Source organism: Acomys minous (assembly GCF_964271855.1).
Source record: "Acomys minous genome assembly, chromosome: 11".
Lineage (NCBI taxonomy): Eukaryota > Metazoa > Chordata > Mammalia > Rodentia > Muridae > Acomys > Acomys minous.
In genome coordinates this window covers 74283254-74307329 of record NC_140492.1, presented here as the reverse complement: position 1 = coordinate 74307329, position 24076 = coordinate 74283254, and the positions used below count along the sequence as shown (strand labels likewise).

The window sequence follows — 24076 nt, the reverse complement described above, 5'->3', positions numbered from 1 at the left end:
GCGTTGCTCTCACCCTGGGCCTTCACTGCTATCTGGGGCTGTCATCCCTTACACTGGGGAGCAAGAGCTCTGTTCTGGTAGCAGAGGCCAGGGATGCTGCTCAGCACCCACAATGCACAGGACAGGCAGGCCCATGATGGAGGTCTGTCCAGCCCAAAACATCACTAGTACCAATGAGGGGAACCTGCTCTAGACCTGTCACTTGGCACCTGCTCTCCCGCAAAGTGGAGGCCCAGTGATGGTGCTGGCTGAGCTCCTTTATTCCGTGACTGTGGAGACCACAATAGGAGATGGTGCTGTCCTTGGCAAGGAGGTCCCCCGCCAAGACGGTTCTGTCATCCACTGCCCATGATCATAGTAAGTGGGGCTCAGGCAAATGCTGTTCATGGTGCCTGACCGGACTAGTCGGTTTTCAGGGACTTTGACCTCAGTTTTTAAGTTGGTTCTGAGATAACAAATCAGCCAAGCCAAACTCAGAAAAACAGCTTTAATTCTATAATTCAGCATCTGATGGGGCTCAGAGCAACACTGCAACACAAGGAAACGCTGGGTGGCTCCATCTTCTTGGCTGTGCGAAGCCCCGAGCTCTACCCCTCCTCTAGCCTAGCCAAGCCAAGCAAACTCCGTCTTCACTTCAGGGTCTGGATGTCCCAGAGCCTGGGATCCCGAATCTGTAAGCTACTTTTCTCTTCCCCGCTGCCTCGCCATCCCTTTCTCCTTTTCCTCCCTCCGGAGCCCCGCGGCGCAGTAATACACAGCCTCGTCCTCAGGCTGCAGTTCAGAGATGCTCAGATACCCCAGGTTCCCGGCCACGTATTTGGATCCGGAGAAGCGAGGGGGGACCTTGGGACCCTGGTGCTTGTCTAAGTGTGAGAAGTATCTCAGCAGGAACCTGGGAGGGTGGCCCGGCTTCTGCTGGTACCAGTAAATGCTGTAAATGCCGATGTTATGGTTTCTGCTCAGGGTACAGGTGAGGCGGATGGTGGTTCCCAGGGAGGAAGAGGCTGACGGTGGCTGATGCAGCATCGGCTGAGGGCCACAGCCTGGGAAGACAGGAACAAGCCCGTCACTGAGGCAGAGCGCGGCAAGAGAAGAGGCAAGGAGGCTCTGGGCCCCAAGGGTTCCCTTACCTGTGAGCCGGGCCAACAGCATGAGCAGGACAGGAGTCCAGACCATGGTTTGAGACCTGCAGCCCCTGCCACCCAGAGCCACTGCTCCTGGGGCCCTGGTCAGCTGGGAAGCGCTCTCCTCCCTCTTTGAGGAGAGGCTCCTTGCACTCCTGGTTCCTACTCACCCCCCTCCCAGGCCTTCTGGGCTCTGTAACGTCACTTACCAGAATGGTCTAATGGCAGCCTTTGTGGCTCCGGGTTTGACCCGTGGAAGCATTCCGAGAGGAAACACCTGCTAGAAACCCACGCGCCAGAACCCAGGAGCTGGCTGGTGGGCCATCTCCCTGAGGGAGAGTCACCTCAGCTCCCCCGTGAGAAGCTGAGCCCCAGGGAAACAGATTTCCTGTTCACATTTCAACGCCTGGTGAACTGGGACAAGAGGATACATGCTCAGGGTGGTAAAAAAACAAAACAAAACAAAACAAAAAAAACACACCTCTTCCTTGGGGTTCTCAGATTCTCAGAGAGGGGCCTTCAACCTGGATATGCCCTCCTCAGACAAAGCCAGGTAATGAGACTTCCAAAAAAGAAGCTATAGAGAATATAATCTGATTGGCAAAGGGAGGGGCTGAGCTTCAGAATATTGTCACTCGTGCCAAGGTTACAATGACAATTTAGAGAGAGACATCTGTGCTATCAGACTATGGTCCCCCCCCCAATTAAATTTTTTTCCTGGAATCTCCTTCTGGGAGGAAGGGAAAGCTGAAGACTTGGGCAAGCCACTGAAGGGAACTTCACTCAGTTCTCATTACGGATCAGATCACTTTGACAAGGATGGACAAGACCAACCTTGACCACGAATGTTTACTTAACCACACACACCTCTTGCTCCCTCCTGAAACTTAAGCCTCATGTCAGGCCCCAAACACTTGTAGGGAAGTCATTGGACCTCTCTGGGTATTCCTCTACCATATATGGGCACACAAATGTAATATTTATTTTATTACATTTTCATTTATTTTGTATGTACATGGACAGCTTGGCAGCCACTGTCTTTAAGCTGCTGAGCCATATAAATGTATAGATATGCATATATATGTGTATATATGTGTGTATATATATATGTATATATATCATCCCAATTGTAATTCCCTTGCTCTTTTCTTTCTGTTCCCCACCCCCACCCCGCCCCACCCCCACTCTTCTACCCTATTGCCCTCCCCTAGACCTCTGATAGGTGGGGTCCTCCTCCCCCACTATCTGGCCACAGCCTATCAGGTTTCATCTGGATAGCCTGCATCCCCTTCCTCTGTGTTCCCACACCTTGTCTCTTTAATGGATGTACTGAGGGTGTGTGCTCAACCGTGGCTTCTTCAGGCTGTCAGGGCCCAGTCTTAGTAACACAAGGATGACTTAAAACCAGAAGTTTGAGGCCAGCCTGGGTCAGGCCAGCCTGAGCCACATAATGAGACCATTTGAAAATAAGTAGATAAGAATACTTTTTTTGGGCTGGAGAGATGGCTCAGCGGTTAAGAGCACAGTCTGCTCTTCCAAAGGTCCTGAGTTCAATTCCTGGCAACCACATGGTGGCTCACAACCATCTGTGATGTGATATGATGCCCTCTTCCAGCCTGCAGGTGTATATGCAGCCAGAGCACTGTATAAATAATAAAAAAAAAAAAATCTTTAAAAAATAATAATAATAAATAAAGATTAAAAAAAGAATACTTTTTTTTGAGACAGGGTTTTTCTGTGTAGTCTGGGCAGTCCTGGACTCACTTTGTAGACCAGGCTGGCCTCGAACTCACAGCGAGTGCTGGGATTATAGGGCGTGTGCCACCATGCCTGGCTCTCTTTTTTTAGAGTAGATCTCACTATGTAGCTCTGGCTAGCTGTCCTGGAACTTACCATGTAGTTGAGGTAGGCCTCAAACTCAACGAAATCCACCTGTCTCTTCCTCCCAAGTGCTGGGATTATTAAAAATGATATGCTAAGAAAGTCATGAAAATTATTTTTAAAACTTCCATAATACTAAAGCTCTAACATTTTTAATAGATCATCTTCCAGATACATTAACACAAACAGTACGATCTACAGAATTTTTTATGGTGTTTTCTGTTTTGGTTTGGTTTATTTTGTTGTTGTTGTTGTTAGTTTGTTTTGTTGGAATGAAACTCACTATGCAGCCTTCTGATTCCTAGTGTGAGCCACCATCCTGGCTCACACGTTTCTAACACTGAAAGAAGCCCGCTGTCTGAAATGTTTACATTATTTTAATTATTAATAGCATCTGTTTTCGTTTCAGTTTTCAAAATCATAATTACAATCATCACTATTGTAAGTCTTCTCTGGAGGTTTTTTGAGGACCCACTCCAGGCTGCTGGAAGAATAAACAGTGGAGGCTTGGGGAACCCTGGCTGCCCCAAACCGTGCGCAGACAGCAGGGAACCCGGAACTCACCAGCCTCGGAACTTGCAGACAACGAAGCGCCGACGCCGGAGAGCAGATGAGGGGACGCCAAAGGCGGACAGAGCCGGAAGTGGGTTCGCGGGTGGCCACCGGGAGAGCACGGCCGGAGCGAGCGCTGCCGCGGCACAGCGGGTGAGCAGTGGGTTGCTGGCTGCTCTAGGAAGCGGAAGACGCTGGCTTTCCTCGCGCATTTCCGGAATGGTAGCGGGAGCTCAGACCCGGGCGGGGGCGCGGGGGAGGGTCCTTGCCTGGCGCGGCTGTCTCGCCGCCCCGCCCTCGCCGTGGGGCCTCCGGGTGGTGTGGGCCCGCGCTAAGTGGGCGACTGTCCTTCTCCACCGAGCTCCCCGCGGCCCCGAGGTGAGATTTCCCACCACCCCGAATCTAGGGTAGGGAAACAGGCTCCGGGAGGCCGTGCTGCCCGCCCCGGCTCAGACCCGCGGTCCCGAAGGTTCCACCTCCTAGAGACCTCGCCTGTTCTCTCTGCTTGACCAGGAGAAAGTTTGGGTGAAGCAGCTACTTATGCAAAGGTGAAAGGGAAAACGGTGACCCCTCCTAACCTGTTTGTCACTCGCGCCTTCGGGAACAGGACAGGGGAGAAGCCAGAAAGGCTTGGGTTTGATAGCCGGTTAGGCAAAAAACAAACAAACAAACAAACAAACACAGTTTGCCAAGGTCCCTTGTCACTTGTCTGAATTGCAATTTACTCTGGCTTTTTAAAATTAGGCTGGTGAGATGGCTCAGCACTCTCGCCACCAAGCTTGACAACCTAATTCCAGGAACCCACGTGCTTGAAAGGACAGAGCTGAATCCCACAAGTTGTCCGCTGACCTCCACTTGTGGCCGGGAATATTTGTGCACCCATATATGTACACGCACACACAATGACTTTTTTAAAATTTAAATTTAATTCCTATCTTATAGAGGTGTTGGTAGATAAACCTGCACATGCTAGATACAGAGAAGGAGGATCCGTAGGTGCAAAAAAAAAAAAAAAAAAAAAAAAAGATCCGTAGGTGCTTAAAAATCACTTAAGTTAGGGCTAGAGAGATGGCTCAGAGGTTAAGAGCACTGGCTGCTCTTCCAAAGGTCATGAGTTCAATTCCCAGCAACCACATGGTGGGTCACAACCATCTCTTCTGGCCTGCAGGCAGAATGCTGTATAATTAATAAATAAATTAAGCTTTAAAAAAAAATCACTTAAGTGTTAAATACTCAGACATTCCATGCTTTGCTGAACCCTTTTGGGGCTTTTCTTCAAGTTAAATCCACTACTACATAAGACACTGACCCAAAAAGAAATGCCCGTATTTGCAGTGCTTCCCAAAGGACACAGTTATTGGTGAGATTTGGCAAGATAGAGCAAGTTGTCCTTTTACTCTTTTTGCCTCAATACCTATCTTGAGCACTTGCTTACCTAACTGCAGAACGGGATGAACTGTAGTCCGAGAGCCTTGACAGACAATACCAAATTTGGTGTGTCATGTAGGTTTATGTTAAGTAGTAAGTCAACTCCAGCACTCAGGAGTTAAAGGTGGGAAGACCGAGAGTTCAAGGCCAGCCTTGGCTACATAGTGAATTTTTGGCCAGCCTTGGCTACACAAGGTCCTGTCTCAATGACCAATCCCCCCTTACACACAAAAATAAGCAAAAACTTAAAGTGAAAAGCAGTGTTACTAAGTCAAAGTGTGAGTGTGATAGATAAGTGATGCTTGTAAGCCGTCAAATGGAAGATGGGCCTTTACAGAAACTAAGGAGGCCTTGAGACTAACCGCAGTCATGTCTGCAGAAATCTTTCTGAAAGGTAGAAGAGCTCTGAGGCTGAGCACAGCTCCATGCAAGAGCCTGATTTCCAAAGTCAGCACCAAAAAGGAGAGGGAAGTCACCAAACCGGCTCTAGGGTGGTAAAACTGTCTAGTCAGAGCACAGGCACAGGCTCCAGATGGATTTCCTTACAGCCAATGATCTTAAACTTTTCATCCTATTGCCTCTCTTTTTAGTCCCCAAAAAGGGTTGTTGTTTGGGGACGGGGTGGGCGGTGTCAAATAGTTTTAGTGGGAAGAAAAATTGTTTTTTCATACAATACATTTGATCATGTTTTTCGCTCCCCTAATTCCTCCCCACATTTCTACCCACCCAACGTTGTTATTCTTTATTTTTCTCTCTTAAAAAAAATGCAAACACATAGACACACACACCTATCAAATCAAAATCAAAGTAAATAAAATATCAATAAGACAAAAAAAAAATGCCCAAACTGAGCAAAATGAGACTACAAAAAATACTATTGACTTCATTTTGGGCTCGCCGACTACTCCTGGAGATAGTGCATGCCGTGACGTATGCTCAGTATACACACTGAGACTCTGTTGGAGAAAACTAATTTTTATTTTTATTTTTATTTTATTTTTTTTTTTTTTTTTTAGTTTTTGAGACAGGGTTTCTCTGTGTAGCCTTGGCGGTCCTGGACTCACTTTGTACACCAGGCTGGCCTCGAGAAAAAACTAATTTTTATTTTGCCAGTGGATATCAACTGCAGACAGCTTCTTGGCTAGGGGTGGGAGCCCATGTCTACTTTCTTCACTCAGGGCTGGGACTCCATCTGGCTTAATCCTGTGCAAGCCTTGTGCCTGCTGCCATAGTCCCTGTGAGTTCACACGGGTATCAATCCTGTTATGTCTGGAAGACACTTTTCTTTTGTTTTGTTTTGTTATTTTTGTTGTTGTTGTTTTTGGTTTTTCGAGACAGGGTCTCTCTTCGTAGCCTTGGCTGTCCTGGACTTGCTTTGTAGACCAGGCTGGCCTCAAACTCACAGCGATCCGCCTGCCTCTGCCTCCCGAGTGCTGGGATTATAGGCGTGCGCCACCACGCCCGGCTTGGAAGACACTTTTCTTAGAGTCATCCATCACTTTTGGCTCTTAAAATCTTTCTGATTCCTCTTTCACATAGCTCCCTGAGCCCCGAGGAGGGGGATTTGATAAAGACATTCCATTTAGGTCTGAGTCTCTTAGTCTCTACATATTATCCAGTAAAGAATCTCTATGTTAGGAGCTGGGCATGGTGGCGCACGCCTTTAATCCCAGCCCTTGGGAGGCAGAGGCAGGTGGACCACTGAGAGTTCGAGGCCAGCCTGGTGTACAAAGTGAGTCTAGGATAGCCAAAGCTACACAGAGAGACCCTGTCTCAAAAAATAAAAAAACAAAGAATCTCTATGTTAGTCTCCATCTACTGCAAAAAAAGAAGCTTCTCTGACGATAGCTGAGCAAGGCTCTGGGTTATTTGTGTACAAGAATGTTACTGGGAGTCAGTCATGTTATCGTTGTGTTCCTGTAGCAGAGCAGCAGTGTTTGGTTTTGCCAGAGGCCCATCGAATCGCGGGTTCTTGGCCACTTTAGCAGTGTCAGGTATGGCTTCCATCTCATGGAGTGAGCCTTAAGTCCAATCAGGAAGTGATTGATTACTCCATAACTTTTGTGCCACTATTGTACTAATATAACTAGCCAATCTCTGGTAGGTTGCAGAGACAGTAGCTGGGAGATACTGATCATTACTGTTCGCCTCTGGTAGCATGCAGGGTACTTTGCAGTGCCATGAGTGCTAGTCAGTAGGGGTGAAACCTCTAGGCTGCTCCATGTTCGATGACATGTGTAACTGTTCTCTTCAGTAATAGGACCATTGGGTTGTGGAGCTCTATTAATGGTATATAAGGGCTATATAAACCTTGGGGAAGTGGAAAGCGGGGACAGGGAGGAGGGCGGGGTGTTTCAAGGTGAGCGTATGTCATTGGCTGGGACTCAGGTGCTGGGAATGCTTCATTTGCATGAAGAGGAGTTCTGGCTGTTAGCGGGACATGACCTTATAAGGAAATAGGAAGTTTTAACCTGAAACCTGGCCTCCAGGCTACATGACTGCCTCAAGAGTGGCAGTATGGGGGTCACATGGCTACAGTGCAGGTGCAGGCCCAGAACAGGGCGGGGCGATTCTTGTTCCACGCTGGCTCCTGTGGATGCACGGCTCACCTGCCCACACCAACCCAGTCATCAGCAAATGTTAATTATACCTAGTTGGGGGTTTCATGGTGTGATTTTGATGCATGAATATAAAGTATTTTTATTACATTTATCACTGGCTGCTCTTTTTTGTTCTATTTTCTGTGGTTCCCTTCCTCTTCCCAACTTGTTGCCCTCTACTTTAATGTCACCTTCGTGAACCAGTAAGTTTTATTAGGTTATTTACAGGATCCTGGACACTTAACCCAGAGCTACAGCACTGATGAAAATATTTCTCCTTCCCTCGGCAACTGCCAACTGCATTTAGATACTGGCTGCCTAGAAGAAAGCGTTGCATAGCACACCACTCCTTTCTCTGGCTCGTGCCTTCTTGTTGTCCCTCTTCACAGAGTCCCCTGAGCACTGGAGGGACGCAGAGAAATGTGGTATCTTTTCTTCCCTTTAGGAGTCGGCGTTGACAGTCGTGTGGTGCTGTTGTCGTCCTGGGTCTGGGTGCAGCAGTCTGTGGGCCCTGACAGCCCGGAGCAGGGATGAAGACCGTGCTCATGGTAGCAGAAAAGCCGTCCCTGGCACAATCCATTGCCAAAATCCTCTCCCGAGGTAGGAAGAAACAAACGCCAGGCTGTTTGAGTGCTTTCGTCTATAAGCACAGTCATTTATGCTTTTAGGCATTTCTTTTTCCAAAGTGTGCTCCATACCTGGCAGTTCAGCTGGGATCTACAAGCTTTAAGAAGCCCCTCAGTAGCAAACCTCCTATGCTGTGCTATGCCCTACATGGAGGACCAGGGCTCAAGCCTCCAGGAAAAACAAGGAGATAGAAAGTGCAGTGCTCGCCAGGGTGCTGGACCAGGTAGGGGCATTGGTCTACAGCACAAGAAATGACCAGAAGGAGGCAGGTGAGACTAAGTCTCACCGCTGTCTGCTGGGCCCTTGTGTGGTTACAGTTACATCTCATGTCACTCACAAGCGGCCAGAGACCTCAGAGCCAGGAAGGTAGGGGGAGATTTGCCCATTAGGATGGCCTTTGCCACTGAGGTGGTACATGGGAGGTTGTTTCCCTCTGAATTGGAAGAGCACCTGGACGCTGGGTAGCAAACATCTGCCTTGATCTCCTTTACCAGATGGAGGAGGAAGAGCCCTAAGTTAGACTGAGAACACACAGTCTGAAGGCCCAGCGGGGTCCAGGAAGGCATCATCTCCTCTCCAAGTACCAGGAATGTTCAACTGAGAGACCATAGTGTAGAATATAATAATTAGGAGGTTCTGGTAACCTTAAAATCTAAATAATTGAAGATACAATTCAAATTGAAAAAAGAAAACAGAAATGTGGTGAGAACCCAAGAGTCTCTGCCTCTAGTTCCCAGCCAGAACGGGACTGATGAGTCACTGTTAAATTTTTCATAGATGCTTTTGTCTTTAAGCACCATTACATCACCCAGTGCCTAGTCACCTAGTGCCTGCAAGGGGGCTGAGGAATGTTTATCAGCGACCACTCTGGGGAGAGGACTCTTGTCCTCTGAGAGTCAACATGTAGGCTCAAGGACCCACAGCGTCCACTCTGAGCCTCACACTTGTCTGTATGGTTTGCCTCCCTAGGGAACATGTCGTCACACAAAGGGCTGAATGGGGTATGTTCAGTGCACAAGTACACAGGAACCTTTGCTGGCCAAACTGTCCACTTCAAGATGACATCTGTCTGCGGTCATGTGATGACTCTGGATTTTCTGGGTAAGATGGCCATCCTCCCCCTGTCCTGTTGAGAGGAGCACTGTACAGCACTCCCCAGGGAGCAGCTAAGCAGTGCACCCATACCCATCCTTGCATGATGTGCCCTGCCATACGCCTAGGGTGGCGACAGCTGCAGACGCTGAGCCCTTGTGAGCCATGAAGTGTGATTCTGTCTTCATGAGTGTGCTTTACAGGAAAGTACAACAAGTGGGATAAGGTGGACCCTGCAGAGCTGTTCAGCCAAGCTCCAACAGAGAAAAAGGAGGCTAACCCCAAGCTCAACATGGTCAAGTTTCTGCAGGTGAGCGAGGGAGCATGAGTCGCCCACAGAGCCCCTCCCAGCTCCCCGTGCCATGCGTGCCACAGCTCTCACGTTGCACCATTATCTGTGCCCTCTTCCACATCTTGGACACTGAGGCTTTTGCTGGCGGCCATGGGCCCATCTTTCTTCCCTTTTCCATGAAAACTCTGCTGGCCCACCTGGCACTTTGCGCCTGGTTCCCTAACCCGGACATCCTTGACACCAGTTCTGGAGAGCAAACATTCTGCTTTTATAATGGCTCAGTTGAGAGTTTTTCCCAATTTTTAGATAAATAATGTACATACTATTTTTTTAAATGGAAAATAAAGATAAGTTTAAAGAAAAAGAAGTATAGCCACATGACTCAAAACAACCACTATCGATACTTTAGCCTTGGCTGTTCTGGACCCACTTTGTAGACCAGGCTGGCCTCGAACTCACAGCAATCCACCTGCCTCTGCCTCCTCCTGAGTGCTGGGATTATAGGCGTGCGCCACCACGCCCGGCCCACTATCGATACTTAACTGTTTCATTTCAGCTCTTGAGTGTGCAGTTCGGGGCCTTGAGGTCATATTTTAGGAAAGGAAGAAGCCAGTGAAAGTAGATGAGGCTGAGAGGAAGTAAAGGAGGTGAATACATCAAAGTAAATTAATATGTGTTTGAAAATATTAAAAACAAAACCCTCAGTACCACTTTAATCTGTTTCCCTCTGGAAATTAAAGGAGCACACACTGTATTTTGTGACCACATAATAAACGTAAAAATGTTTTAAAAATACCTGTACAAAAAATTGTACAGCACTCGGGAGGCAGAGGCAGACGTATCTCTGAGTTCGAGGCCAGCCTGGTCTACAAAGCAAGTCCAGGACAGCCAAGGCTACACAGGGAAACCCTGCTTCGAAAAACAAACAAAAGACCTATCATAAGGGCTAGAGAGATGGCTTAGTGGGTAAGAGCACTTGCCACACAAACATAAGAGCCTGAATTTGGATCCCAGCACCCATGCTCAGTCTGTGGAGGGCAGAGGCCAGAGGATCCCTGGTGCTTGCTGGCCAACTAAATACCTCCAGGTTTAGTGAGAACCCCTGTTTTAAAGGGATAAGACAGAGGAGTGAGGACTGGAGAAATGGCTTAGTGGGTAAGAGCACTAGCTGCTATTCCAGAGGACCCAGGTCCTCACAACTGTCTGTAAAAGACGGAGAGTGGTATAGCAAAGTACCCAGCAACACCCTCTGGTCTCTGCCCCACAGGGCTTATCTGCATGCCCATGCCCATGCACCTGCACGCCATGGACATGCACCACACCACATGCAGAAGGATAGATCCTACTGTCATTGTGTTTTTTATCTAAAAAATTGATAATTCTGAGCCAAAATCTTCTTGATTGCTGAGACAGCCTCACTGCAGACAGCTTCTCACTCAGCCCAGGCTCATTCCTCCTACTTGGTTCCATCTCCTGTCCCCAGAGGGGACTGTCACAGGGATGACTGTCAACATGTGCTTTGTGGCAGGTGGAGGGCAGAGGATGTGACTATGTTGTGCTGTGGCTAGACTGTGACAAGGAAGGCGAGAATATTTGCTTTGAGGTGAGTGTGGAGTCCACTCTGGTTCCCTTTAGACCTTCCTCCCACTGTCCTGATGGGAGTTTGTCACACTCTTCCTAAGGCTAACATAGGGAGTATAGTGGCTCAAAAAATCTCTCCCATTCCTCCTCCTTCAGAAAATCTGTAGCTACTCTAAATGCATAGACCAAGGGCTGGAGAAATGGCTCAGTGATTAAAAGCACCAATTGCTCTTACAAAGGCCACAGGTTTACAAACATCTGTAACTCCTAGCTCCAGGGCATTTGATGCCCTCCTCTGACCTTCGAGGGCACTAAGCATGCACATAGGGCACAGACAGACAGACAAACACTCATACACATAAAGTGAGTAAGTAAACCTTTTTTGTTGTTTTTGTTTGTTTTTCAAAACAGGTTTCTCTGTGTAGCCCCAGCTGTCCTGGAACTCACTCTGTAGACCAGGCTGGCCTAAATCTCAGAAGGATCTCCTGCGTCTGCCTCCCAAGTGCTGGGGTTAAAGGCGTGCACCATCACTGCCCGGCCAAAATAATTAAATCTTTAAAAAAAAAAAAAGTTTAACACATGAACTAGGGCCCACAAGATGGCTCATCTGGTGAAGGTACTTGCCACTAAATCTGATGACCTGAGTTCGATCCCCAGAGGCCCGCTTGGTAGGAAAAAGCCAACTCAAGAAAGGTGTCCTCTGACCTCTGAGTCACACTGTAGCCCATGCATGCATGCGGTACACATTATGATCGTGGTTGTCATCATAATTATTATCTGTTTGGGTTTGTTTTTAAGCACCATTTTGGGTAGGTCCAAATGTTAGGATTCTCAGTGTTTGGCCTAGCTCCATGCTTGTTGCAGACCTTCACTTGCTGAAGGAAATCTCCTTGGATATCTCCTAATATGTTTGAATGTTTTACCAATGTTATGTATATGTACCATGTATGTGCCTGGTGCCCTCAGAAGTTTAAAAAAAAATCAGATTTCCCAGACCTAGAGTTACGCGTGGTTTTAAACCTGAGTCCTCTGCAAGAGCAGCAAGTGCTCTTAACTCAGCTCCATGCTGTCCCTTTTCAGATCCCCTCTCCTCTCATTCACTGGTCTACCTCACAGAAGTAACCCTGAGAGCGCCTTTGCTTCTGGGGCTAGGACAGTAGCAGCCCCTGAGCCACAGCCTTCCCATAATGGTGCCACTGCATGCCTCAGCTTTTCTGGTGACTTTGCTCCCCCTGCGTAGCCTGAGTGAGTCTCAGTTCCAGGACCTCCTGTGCCCACCCACACACAGCCTGCTGCCGCCTTCCCTTCTTACTCATTTTTCTCTTTAATTTCCTGTCTTTTCTCCACTATCCATCCAAGCTCCCTGCTGTCAGAATGGGGAGGGTTTGGGCCCTGAGGCCCTTGGTGTTGGTACTAGCAGCCACTGGTTGGCCTGGGTGCAAGCACAAGAGAAGTGAGAGGGTAGCAGTCAGGACAACACTAAGAAAGGGACTGTGTTGAGAAACCAGAAAGACAGCAAGATGGCAAGGCTTTGTGGGGAGGCTGAGATGTCTAGAAGGGCAAAGGGATAGGGGAGGGCCTGGGGGGGGGGGTTAACCCAGAAGGCCAGCCCAGCAGTGGGGGTAAAGAGTGAGAGGCAGGGATGTAGGAATTGACCACAGTGTTCTTCCTCCCAGGTTCTTGATGCCATTCTGCCTGTCATGAATAGTGCCCACAATGGTGAGAAGACAGTGTTCCGGGCCAGGTTCAGTTCCATCACCGACACAGACATCTGTAACGCCATGACCCGCCTGAGTGAGCCAGACCACAATGAGGCACTCTCGGTGGATGCCCGGCAGGAGCTAGACCTGCGCATCGGCTGTGCGTTCACCAGGTGCTGCTCCCTGCCACCTGCCAGGGTGCTGCCTTCCCTAGGGCCCGAGGAGCCTGCATTAGCTACCAGAGATGCCCGTTCTTAAACCCTGAAAAGAATTACGTATTTATCAGATGCACATCCCACAGATCACGCTTCATAAGCAGATTATTTGCACACACTCATGCTTGGGACAGTGTTCATGGAATGCACTCTGTCCTCGCTCCATTCTGTGCACACACTGTTCTTCCATGGCTTTACACTCCGTCATTTCCTATTGTAAGTGTGCAGCAGCATTGTTGTAAGTGTGCAGCAGCATTGTTGTAAGTGTGCGGCAGCATTGTTGTAGCTAGGTGTGCGGCAGCATTGTTGTAAGTGTGCGGCAGCATTGTTGTAGCTAGGTGTGTGGCAGCATTGTTGTAAGTGTGCGGCAGCATTGTTGTAGCTAGGTGTGTGGCAGCATTGTTGTAAGTGTGCAGCAGCATTGTTGTGTGCGGTAGCATTGTTGTAGCTAGGTGTGCGGCAGCATTGTTGTAAGTGTGCAGCAGCATTGTTGTGTGTGGCAGCATTGTTGTAGCTAGGTGTGCGGCAGCATTGTTGTAAGTGTGCAGCAGCATTGTTGTAGCTAGGTGTGCGGCAGCATTGTTGTAAGTGTGCAGCAGCATTGTTGTGTGTGGCAGCATTGTTGTAGCTAGGTGTGCAGCAGCATTGTTGTGTGCGGCAGCATTGTTGTAGCTAGGTGTGCGGCAGCATTGTTGTAAGTGTGCAGCAGCATTGCTGTGTGACCTCTCTGCATATCCCCCTAGGTCCACAAGCCAGGTTTACTTGAGATTTGTCTAGAATGAATTATTCATCAGCCTTTTTTTTCTCTTCTCCAACCCTCCAGGTTCCAAACAAAGTATTTCCAGGGAAAATACGGCGATTTAGACAGCTCTCTCATCTCCTTTGGGCCATGTCAGACTCCTACCCTGGGATTCTGTGTGGAAAGACATGATAAAATCCAGTCCTTCAAACCAGAGACCTACTGGGTGCTGCAGGCCAAGGTTCTCGTCCTTCTCTATTGCTGTTCTGTTGCTTAGGTTTGGGCTGTGGATTCTGGGAGTTTCCCCCATCAGCATGAGGGCCTTGTTGCCTCCAGGCTGAGAGCACAGGTGTGAGTCACAACACCCAACAGTCGTTGGTCCTGGTGCCCAGGAGGAAGGGGCCCCAGCTTTCATGGAGACAGTGAGGCTGAGCTGTAGCGGGACGCATTGAACAAGTGGGAGTCCGTTCTCTCTGTGGGTGGAGGTGAGGTTAGCCATCGGCACGGTGTCTGCACAGGATGAAGACTGGCGTTCACACATTATTGGTGGTCTTCAGGGCCTTTTTACACCAAAGCCTTCTAAAGCACAACAGGTTTAGAACAGTACAGATTCCTCTGGTTGCCTCTAGGGCTGAGGACTGTGTGGGCATGGGAAGGTACTGTGAGTTGCCAGGCCTTGACAGGCAGGGTAGAGTGAGAGGCACAGCTCTGTCCCTGTGCTCCTGCTGGACTGGCCTTCAGCAGGAGTGTCTGCGCCGTGGGTGGACGGCAGGAGTAGGGAGGCAGCTTTGGATGCACAGCTCAGCACATGGGCGATGTCTGTGTGCTTCCCTTTGTCTCCCGGCAGGTTCACACCGAGCGAGAGGAGTCTCTGCTTCTCGACTGGGACCGTGTTAGAGTTTTCGACCGGGAGATTGCGCAGATGTTTCTAAATATGACAAAGCTAGAGAAAGAAGCTCGGGTATGCTTTCTATGTCCACATCTGTCACAAGCCCTAGAAATACGGGATCAGAGGAGTCACTGTGATCTCGGGCCATGCCTCTCTGCCTTTTGTGAAACACAGATGGCTTCTTGGACAAATAAGTGGCTCCTCACACGCACACTCCTAGTGCGCTCGTGCCAGCGCAGCAGCTGTAGGGCACTGCCTCCCGCCAGCCACGCCTAGCCACTCCCAGCCACTTCCACTGTCTCCCCCAACAGGCCCAGGAGCACAGGCTCCTTTGACGGGGCTCTGTTTCACACAGATGTTTCTTTTCTGTAGTGTCCAAAGCTGCCAGCTGCACAGGCACCTGTGTGCACACTGGCGCGCTTGCCGGAGGTCACACAGCTAGAAGGAGGCAGGTCTGAGATCCCACAGTCAGTCAACTTGCACACTTCGGGTGGTGTTTCCTCCTCAGGGCTTTTCTGAGTCAGAGCAGTTGCCTCTTGGTGCTTAGAAAGATGGTAGAGCTGCCCAGGGTAGACCCGGGTCACAGCCATCACAGGCGAGGCCCTGCTGCTGTGACAACTCACCGCCATTGGCCTTCTTCCGGGCCCTCTTCAGTCACATTCTGATTGCCTTTCCAAACTTTGCCTTGGTGCCATTTCGCTCGGGCTCTGCTGGTTCACATGTGAGGCTGTTTCACGTTGGTCACTCTGATATGAGGATCCCCTCCAGGGGACCCTAGCCTCCAGTGCCACGTGTACTCAAATATCCCCAGGGTCAGTACATGTTTGTTGGTCTGGAATCTGGAATGTGCTGCCCTGGCCAGTCTGAATGAGGGTGGTAAAGGCAGGAGACTGGCTGGTTTGTTTGGATTATATTTGCAGGAGGCAAAACAAAGAGTCAGCTTTTCTATGAGTATGCCATCCCATAGTGGGTAGTGCAGGTCACCAGACAAGCACAGCTCAGAGCTAATTTCAAAATCATAACCACTGAGAAAGGGTGAGGTATCCCATAGAAATCATGACTTGCAGCTTCCCTTAAAAAACAGGAAAGTTTTGCAATGCTAGTGGCCCAGTTCGCAGCCACCAGCAGCCGTTTCCCTAACAGCCCTGGGCTGTGGGATTTACCATCTAACTCCCTCACTTCTTTCCCATTTCCTTCAAGAGAAGCAGAATCTATGTCCCCCGCCCCCTTTCCTGACCTAAATACTCAATTCTCAGACTGCAGAAAGCCCAAAGGAATTAATTCAGACCTTTGTCCACACATTTCAACCCTGTTGTGGCCTCTTCATCTTGCCAAATAGCACTTTATCTGTCTTGCCCTCAGGTGGAGGCTACGAGCAGGAAAGAAAAGGCCAAGCAGAGACCACTTGCTCTGAACACTGTGGAGATGCTGCGTGTGGCCAGCTCAGCTCTGGGTATGTAAAACAGTTCTCTGAAGCACGCCCACACCGTTGAGCCGGGTGCGGGAGTATCCAGCCCAGACCCAGCCACTCTCATGCTGTGATGTATGAGATTGGGGGGTGGAGGTCTTGAGTCGCGTGTGAGCTCCCTTTATCTTGATGTTCTAGAAGGGGACTCCTCCTAGCACTGCTTCCTCAGCTGCCACAAGAGTTAGGCTGAAAATTTGGTGGTCCTTGACAGTTGTGTACTTAAGCGTTACCCTCACGGGCTGGTCCTTGATACAGCATTGCCATCAGATGATCAGTAGCCAAGTGCCAACTCCCAGGTTAGAGTGCAGACACCAGGGGCTCAGAAGTGAGGTGCAGTCCTAGCAGGCTCAGCTCCCAGAGGCCTAGTTCCAGCTATGTGGACAGAATTTAGAGTGTGTCCTCTGCACTGCTACCAGCACTGTACAGTGGCAACATGCAGCAGTGAGCAGTGTTGCCCACTGGGCCACCTTCACAGGTTTAGGACCTCAATTTTGGACAGGCACTACCCACTGAGAACTATCTGTGGGGTAGATAATAATGCCCCTGGGTGCACCCTGGCCACCTTCCAGACACCTCAGGCTCCTATGCCTCCTGTTTTGGGCAGGTATGGGACCACAGCACGCCATGCAAATAGCTGAGAGGTTATACACACAGGGCTACATCAGCTACCCACGGACAGAAACCACCCACTATCCTGAGAACTTTGACCTGAAGGGATCTCTGCGACAGCAGGCCAACCACCCGTACTGGGCAGACATGGTAAGCAGAGTGGGCCTTGCCCTGCGCAGCCCATCAGCTGTGGCCTCTGGGCAGGGTTTGGCCAAACCGTAGACCTGTGGGAGGCAGCCAGCCTGACTTGAGTATGCTTTGCCTCCCCTCCCTCAGGTAAAGCAGCTCTTAGCGGAAGGCATCAACCGCCCACGCAAAGGCCACGATGCTGGTGACCATCCTCCCATCACACCTATGAAGTCAGCTACAGAGGCTGAATTAGGTATTGGGTGTCCCTCTTCTCAGCGTCCTCACACTCCCCAAGCCTCCAGGGTGTGAAGGGCAAGCCGCTACCAGCGCGTGGCACCTAGACAGGGTCAGGCCCATTACCAGGACGGCCGCTCCACAGCCTGCCGTGGCCTATGGACCCTCACCACAAGCAGCTAAGACAGCAGTGACGTGGTTGCAGCTGGAGAATCAGCACACAGGCAGCTGTGGTGGGCAGATGAGGCCGAGTAGCAGAGCGCCTACCCAGACCATGTTCCAGAAGGCCTGTAGCAAGGGAGAGCAGTGTCAGTGGAGCCAGGAGTGCGGCAGATGAGCATGTGAAGCAAGAGTTCCGCGCAGGCCTGTGCTGGACACACCGAGGGGCCACCCAGGCACCAGAGGCAGCCTCCCTCGCCTGGGTGTTCCTTCCTCCTTCAGGCTTTGAGGCTGGGCAAGGGGCTTAATGGAATGGCGCTTGCCTGGCATGCGCTTAAGGCCTACACCCAATCCCTGGCAGCATAACTAAGCACACTTCCTTGGTGCCCATGTCAAGGCCCTGTTGGGCGCCTGGTGACACTGAGCCTTTACAGGGGGTGACGCATGGCGACTCTATGAGTACATCACCAGACACTTCATTGCCACAGTGAGCCATGACTGCAAGTATCTGCAGAGCACTATCTCCTTCAGCATCGGGCCTGAGCACTTCACCTGCATGGGAAAGACAGTTATCTCCCCAGGTACAGGGGCAAGCCACGGGAGTCCCTTTCTTCTCATTTCCACAGATACTGTGGGATCCCTAGATGGGAGGCCCAAGTGGGAACCTCAAATGGCAGTGGTATCTCTCTAGGCTTCACAGAGATCATGCCTTGGCAGAGTGTGCCCCTGGAAGAGAGTCTGCCCACATGCCAGAAGGGTGACACCTTCACTGTGGGTGAAGTGAAGATGCTGGAGAAACAGACAAGCCCGCCAGACTATCTGACTGAGGCCGAGCTCATCACACTCATGGAGAAGCACGGTATCGGTGGGTACCCACATCTAGGATTTTCATTCTTAGGGCCTGGGTCGAGAGCTGATGCTGGGAAACCTGCCTGTGATCGCATGCATCTGGCTCAGCATGCGGTAACAGGCGGCCCAGTTTATGACCGTGGATCCAGTCACACTCACTGTGTAAAGCCGTTTCCCAGGCCTTACCATCAGGACCTGGCCTTCCATATAACGACTGTGGTACAGGCTTGTACCATGGGACTGCTGCACACTGACAAGTGCCCACCAGACTCACGGTTAGTCCAGTATTGTGAAGGGCTCCTGGGTCAGACCAGCAGCCTCCCCAGTCACACAGCTAGGCAGGCCTGCCCTAGGATTCTGCTCTGGGCCTGCTTCCCCCAGGGCCTACGTGCCTAAAGTGAATCCTGGCAGTAGCCTCAGCCTGCAGCTGAGGTCCTGTTGATGGATGGTGCAGTGCTAAGAACCTTTGCCACACTCATGACTCCTAGTAGCCTTACATACTGTCTGGACCCAGTGGGCAGAGTGCTTGTGTGGCCTTCTGAATAGGAACGTGAGTAAAGGCAGTGCTGCTGAACAAGGTCCATAGGGTAGTATGAAAAAAGCTTAACTACCTAGACTTAATGACTCATATCTGTAGTCCTAGCATTTAGGAGGCTAAGAAAGGAAGATTGCCACGAGTTCAAGGCCAGCCTGGGCTATGGAATGATACTCTGTCTTTTAAAAAAAAGATTTTAAAAAACTGACTATAGCAACCATCCAGGAAGTCTTGCACGTGCAAACTGCCATGGTTGGGACCAATTTCTACCCTTGACTATGAGCCATGGAACCTCTGAAGGCTGTTTAATCCCTAGTGCCAGTGTCTTCCCCTGTAAAACTTGCTCAGAGTACCCATGGGAAAGAAAGTGTTCCTCTGCCATCACTAACAGGAGTGCAGTCAGTGTTAAGTCTCCTTTTCACATCCGCTGGTCAACACCCAGCAGAATACATTGCCTTCCACTTTGTCTTCGCTGCCAAGAAACTTCTGCAGGGTGAAAGAAGCTGCATCCGCGGAGTGGGGAACATGCTGTAGAGAGAGGAGACGTAGGAGAGAGGACACCTGCCTGGCTCCACAGTGGCTTTGTGAGCTCTCTGGTGGCAGCTGGACCCTGGTGTCTAGAGGATGGACGTGCCACCGTTTCCAGGTGGAAGAGGCCGGGTTGCATTCAACGGGTTCAGGAAATGCTCTCTGACATAACAGAGTCCTTTATCCACTCTGGGCCTCTGCCTTTTAACTATAAAACTAAACTAACTCCAGGCCGGGCATGGTAGTGCACGCCTTTAATCCTAGCACTTGGGAGGCAGAGGCAGGTAGATCTCTGTGAGTTCGAGGCCAGCCTGGTCTACAAAGCGAGTCCAGGACAGAAAAGGCTACACAGAGAGACCCTGTCTTGAAAACAAAATAAAACAAAAACAAAAAACCTAAACTCCAGTGAAAGCTATCCCTGGGTTCACAGGCGTGCCGGCACCATGCAGAGACAGCCCTGCTCTGCCGTGGGAATCTTTCTGCATCGTGGCTTCTGGAGCTATGCAGGACCCAGTGAGCAAAGTAGGCTTTAGTTTGTGACATAACACTCCTTCCTATGGGTGCTGGGAGGGTCCAAGAAACAGGGTTCCTGTGACAGGAAAATGGAACTAGAGTACATAGTCCAGAGCATCTAGTTGGGGCAGGCTGAGGAATACCCAGAGCCGTGCTGTGCGTTCCAGGCACTGATGCCAGCATCCCAGTGCACATCAACAACATCTGCCAGCGCAACTACGTCACTGTGGAGAGCGGCCGCCGGCTCAAGCCCACCAACCTCGGCATCGTCCTGGTGCACGGGTACTACAAGATTGGTGAGTGCACTCCCCCTGCCGCCTCCTGCAGAGGCCCAGTGCCCTCACGCACTTCCCCAGTCCCCGCTGCAGACTATGGGGACTCAGGGAGTTGGTGGGTGAGCAGTTATCATGGCTTCAAAGGTGAAACAGGTCTTCTGCAAACCAAACCTGGGTTCCTCCTAAGGCACCCACCAGCTCTGCCCCCTAAAGTGCCCCCAGTTCTGTGGGAGATGGAGAAGTACAGCACAGACATGGCCATTCTGCACAAGCCTTCTCCACAGACTCCTGATGGGAAACCAGGAATAGCCTCGTAGCAGTATGAGCTGCCCTTGCTGCCTTCAGTTCTGTAGACAAGCAGCCCGGGCACCCAGGAAGACTGGTTCAGAGCTGGGATGAGCAGGACAGATGTTCTTGCCTGCCTAGGGGGGTGGCAAGGTCCTGGATGCCCACAGCAGCGTCCACCCACTTGCTCACAGATGCAGAGCTGGTACTGCCCACCATCCGCAGCGCAGTAGAGAAGCAATTGAACCTTATTGCCCAGGGCAAAGCTGACTACCACCAGGTGCTGGGCCACACTCTGGATATCTTCAAGAGAAAATTCCACTACTTTGTTGATTCTATTGCTGGTAAGACCTGCCTCTTCCCTGCCCCTCATCAGCAGCTGTTCCGACAGGACAGGGCCACCTGAGGCCCATTCCCAGATCTGGCCTCTGAGCCTCTGTAGGTCACAGCAATGATGCCTCCTCGTTAGCCGTTGTCAGGCACAGGTTAGTTAAAATCCACATCAGGAATATACAAGGCTGGCGATCAGGGCTGATAGGCACAGTCATACTTGCATCCTTGATCGTGTGTGGTGGCCTCTTCGTCTAGTTCACCCAGTTCCACCAAGCCACTTACTGGAGGGAGGGCTGCCAAAGACCAGGAGGGACATGACTCCTGTGCCCTGCTTGCTCTCAGGCATGGACGAGTTGATGGAGGTATCCTTTTCACCTCTGGCTGCCACGGGCAAGCCCCTGTCACGCTGTGGGAAGTGCCATCGATTTATGAAGTATATCCAGGTATGTGGAAGCTGAGGGGCTGTAGCCACATCTGACCAGAGCATTCTTTCCTGTGCAGACGTCACCTTAAACTTCTGCTTTGTCATTAGTCAAGCAGAAATAATGTTCATTGTCTTACTTGTCACGCAGAATGATTAAAAGGCTTGAATCAGCACCAATAACAACATAAACCACTAGGCCAACACACTCAGGCACGCACACGCATGCATGCCACAACACACATGTGGAGATTAAAGGCAGCTTGTAGGAGTCAGTTCCTCCTTCCATCAAATGGGTTCTAAGGCTTGAGCTCAGGCTTAGCAGCACCTTTACCTAACAAACCAGCCAGCAGCGCACACTGCAGCTCTGTGAGGGAGGGAAGCCTGGGGAGGTGTGCCAACTGCACCTTATACCAGTGGCTGAGAGGCCCTTGCCTGGCACTGGCGTCTACATTCTGTGGATCTCTTAGGCAGTCTGCATTACCTATTCAGCATTGTGAAGGGAAGGGCAGTGTGCCAGGGAGTCAGGCCCAGCAGCCCTCATCTCTGTTGTTACTGCTTCCATTCCACAGGCCAAGCCAAGCCGCTTGCACTGTTCCCACTGTGATGAGACCTACACCCTCCCCCAGAATGGTACCATCAAGCTCTACAAGGAGCTGCGGTGCCCGTTGGATGACTTTGAACTGGTCCTATGGTCCTCGGGCTCCCGGGGCAAGAGCTACCCGCTGTGCCCCTACTGCTATAATCACCCGCCCTTCCGAGACATGAAGAAAGGTGAGTGTGGCACTTGACAGCCCCAGCTTCATACTTAGCAGGCACCAGTGGGGTCCCTTACCCACCCATCCCTACTTGTACCCACTGTTACTGAATCAGGGACCTTTGAAAATACTTGGGCCACTGCTCAGTCACTGGACAGCCTATCTGGCCTGGGTATGCCTGGTCATAATTGAGCAAGCAGCTTGTTTACTTAGGATCTGGGCAGGAGCCAGCTGTGCCCTTCAGGGGCTGGGCTAAGTGAGAGGCAGGCAGATAGGAACCTGGCAGACAGGCCTCCTAGGTTCTCAGACACTGCCATTGTCTCCCTTCGCACTCTCTGGTAGAAAAGAAGAGCGTGTGTCCAGGCTAAGCAGAGCATGCCGAGCCTGGAGCCAGGGGGCTCCGTGCCCAGCACTTGTTACCCATGGCATTTGTAAGGAATTCTCGTGGGCTCAGTCTACATTCATACTAGCAAGATAATGAGGCTCTCTTCCTGGCCCCAGTGGCTTGCAGCATAGCCGGTAAGTGCCAAGTGCTCTGAGGGCAGCCTGGAATAGCCGCTAATAAGCTGCAGAAGCAACAGCAGGGCCTGGGGGTCAGCTAGGATCCTCAGAGCATGAGAACTGAACATTTTAGATAAGCAAAGGAGCCCAAGCCAGCGAACAAGATGCCCCCAAGGCAGTTAAGAGTACCATTCTGTGCTGGAGCAGCATCTCGCAGGCTGACATTGAAAGCGGCCAGAGGTGAGGGAAGCAGGGCAGGCTTGCTTTGCTCTGAACATGGCATCTGACCTCTCCCTTCAGGCATGGGCTGCAATGAATGCACACACCCCACCTGCCAGCACTCACTGAGCATGTTGGGCATTGGCCAGTGCGTCGAATGCGAGAATGGAGTCCTGGTTCTGGACCCCACCTCCGGTCCCAAGTGGAAGGTGGCCTGCAATACATGCAATGTGGTGGCACACTGCTTTGAAAATGCCCACCGAGTACGGGTATCTGCTGACACCTGCAACACCTGCGAGGCTGCTCTGCTTGATGTCGACTTCAACAAAGCCAAGTCCCCACTTCCTGGCAACGAGACACAGCACACAGGCTGCATCTTCTGTGACCCCGTCTTCCAGGAGCTGGTGGAGCTGAAACACGCGGCCTCCTGCCACCCCATGCACCGAGGTCCTGGAAGGAGGCAGGGCCGTGGGCGGGCGCGGGGCCGGAGACCTCCAGGAAAGCCCAACCCCAGACGGCCAAAAGACAAGATGTCAGCTCTGGCTGCTTACTTCGTATGACAACCCATCTTGCCCCCCTCCAGCCCCAGTTTGATGCAGACACATCATGGTGATCTTTGAGCCACGGAAACCATTAAAATGCTTTTTATTTTGTATTCTCTGGAGGACAAAGCCTGGGTCCTTTTACTGGTGAACCGGGAAACCCATGAGGCTCACCTTTACCCTCTGTCCTGGCCATGGTTAACGTGAACCCACTCTGCCCGCGCCATGCCAGGGCCAGCCAGAAAGCCTCCAAGTCTGCGACCATGGGGAACAGTCAGTCAGTAGCTCACACCAAGTGTGTGCTGCACAGTCAGGTAGCTGCATACAACAAATGGGGCAGTCTAAGGTTAGCAGGAAGATGGACATCGGCAACCCAAAGAAGTCTTGATGAACCAGGTGGAGCAGGCAGAGCCAGAAGTACTCAGCCTGGTTCTCAGTTCCTTGCCCACCACCTGTGGCCTAGTGTCCTCATCCCTAACCCGTATTTTTATGGCTGCCACTCAGAAACACCAAGTTTGGCATGTAGAGCCTGTGTGTGACTCTGGTGACATCGTGAGTCTATTGTGACTCCTCATCATGAGTCTGTACTGCCTCAGAGAGGCAGCTGGGTACCCCCCCCTGAAGCTGGTCAGATGCCAAGTTCAAAAAATACTCTAAGCCAGACTGCTCTGTGGTAGCTGGGTGTAGCAATCGGCCACCTTTCTGGCTGCACCCCCTTCCTGTGTTCCCTTCTCTACCCACACAGCATGGGTTCCTGTTTTAGGTGTGATAGAAACTGGCAGCCCTCTGGCCATGCCTTGCTATGTGGTAGCAGGGCCTCAGCGAGATAGCTGCCCAAGACAGCTCTGTAAAACGCTTGCCTGAGAGGCAGCCAACATTCCTCAAAGGAACCCTCCCTCTGCAGTAGATTCACAGTCACACAAGCCTGGTAGACTCATGAGAAAGCCATAAGGCAACTAGTTCATGTAGCAGCCTGTCCATGTAGCCCCATCAGCACT

General features: G+C 50.9%; 2 protein-coding genes across 3 annotated transcripts; one reads left to right on the top strand and one right to left on the bottom strand.

Moving 5' to 3' along the window:
• Positions 1 to 470: 470 nt before the first annotated feature.
• VPREB1 (V-set pre-B cell surrogate light chain 1) lies at positions 471 to 5356 on the bottom strand (the record flags this gene model as incomplete). The annotated part of the gene is made up of 4 exons (XM_084801446.1): positions 471 to 1043; positions 3570 to 3734; positions 3827 to 3959; positions 5348 to 5356. The coding sequence occupies 4 exons, from the start codon at positions 5354 to 5356 to the stop codon at positions 679 to 681; spliced, it is 672 nt and encodes a 223-aa protein (XP_084657572.1). The 3' UTR covers positions 471 to 678.
• On the top strand, positions 3583 to 23191 carry TOP3B (DNA topoisomerase III beta). Of its 2 annotated transcripts, none has more exons than XM_084801914.1 (18): positions 3583 to 3710; positions 8031 to 8185; positions 9182 to 9313; positions 9508 to 9614; positions 11125 to 11199; positions 12854 to 13050; positions 13916 to 14072; positions 14679 to 14792; positions 16083 to 16173; positions 16793 to 16947; positions 17074 to 17179; positions 17754 to 17900; positions 18011 to 18184; positions 19912 to 20040; positions 20499 to 20648; positions 20980 to 21080; positions 21631 to 21832; positions 22618 to 23191. In XM_084801914.1, exons 2-18 carry the CDS (start codon positions 8116 to 8118, stop codon positions 23094 to 23096), a joined length of 2586 nt encoding a protein of 861 aa, XP_084658040.1. In that variant the 5' UTR covers positions 3583 to 3710; positions 8031 to 8115; the 3' UTR covers positions 23097 to 23191. The 2 variants fall into 2 exon arrangements, with proteins under 2 accessions (XP_084658040.1, XP_084658041.1); XM_084801915.1 differs by lacking the exon at positions 3583 to 3710 and adding an exon at positions 3727 to 3935.
• Positions 23192 to 24076: the final 885 nt, after the last annotated feature.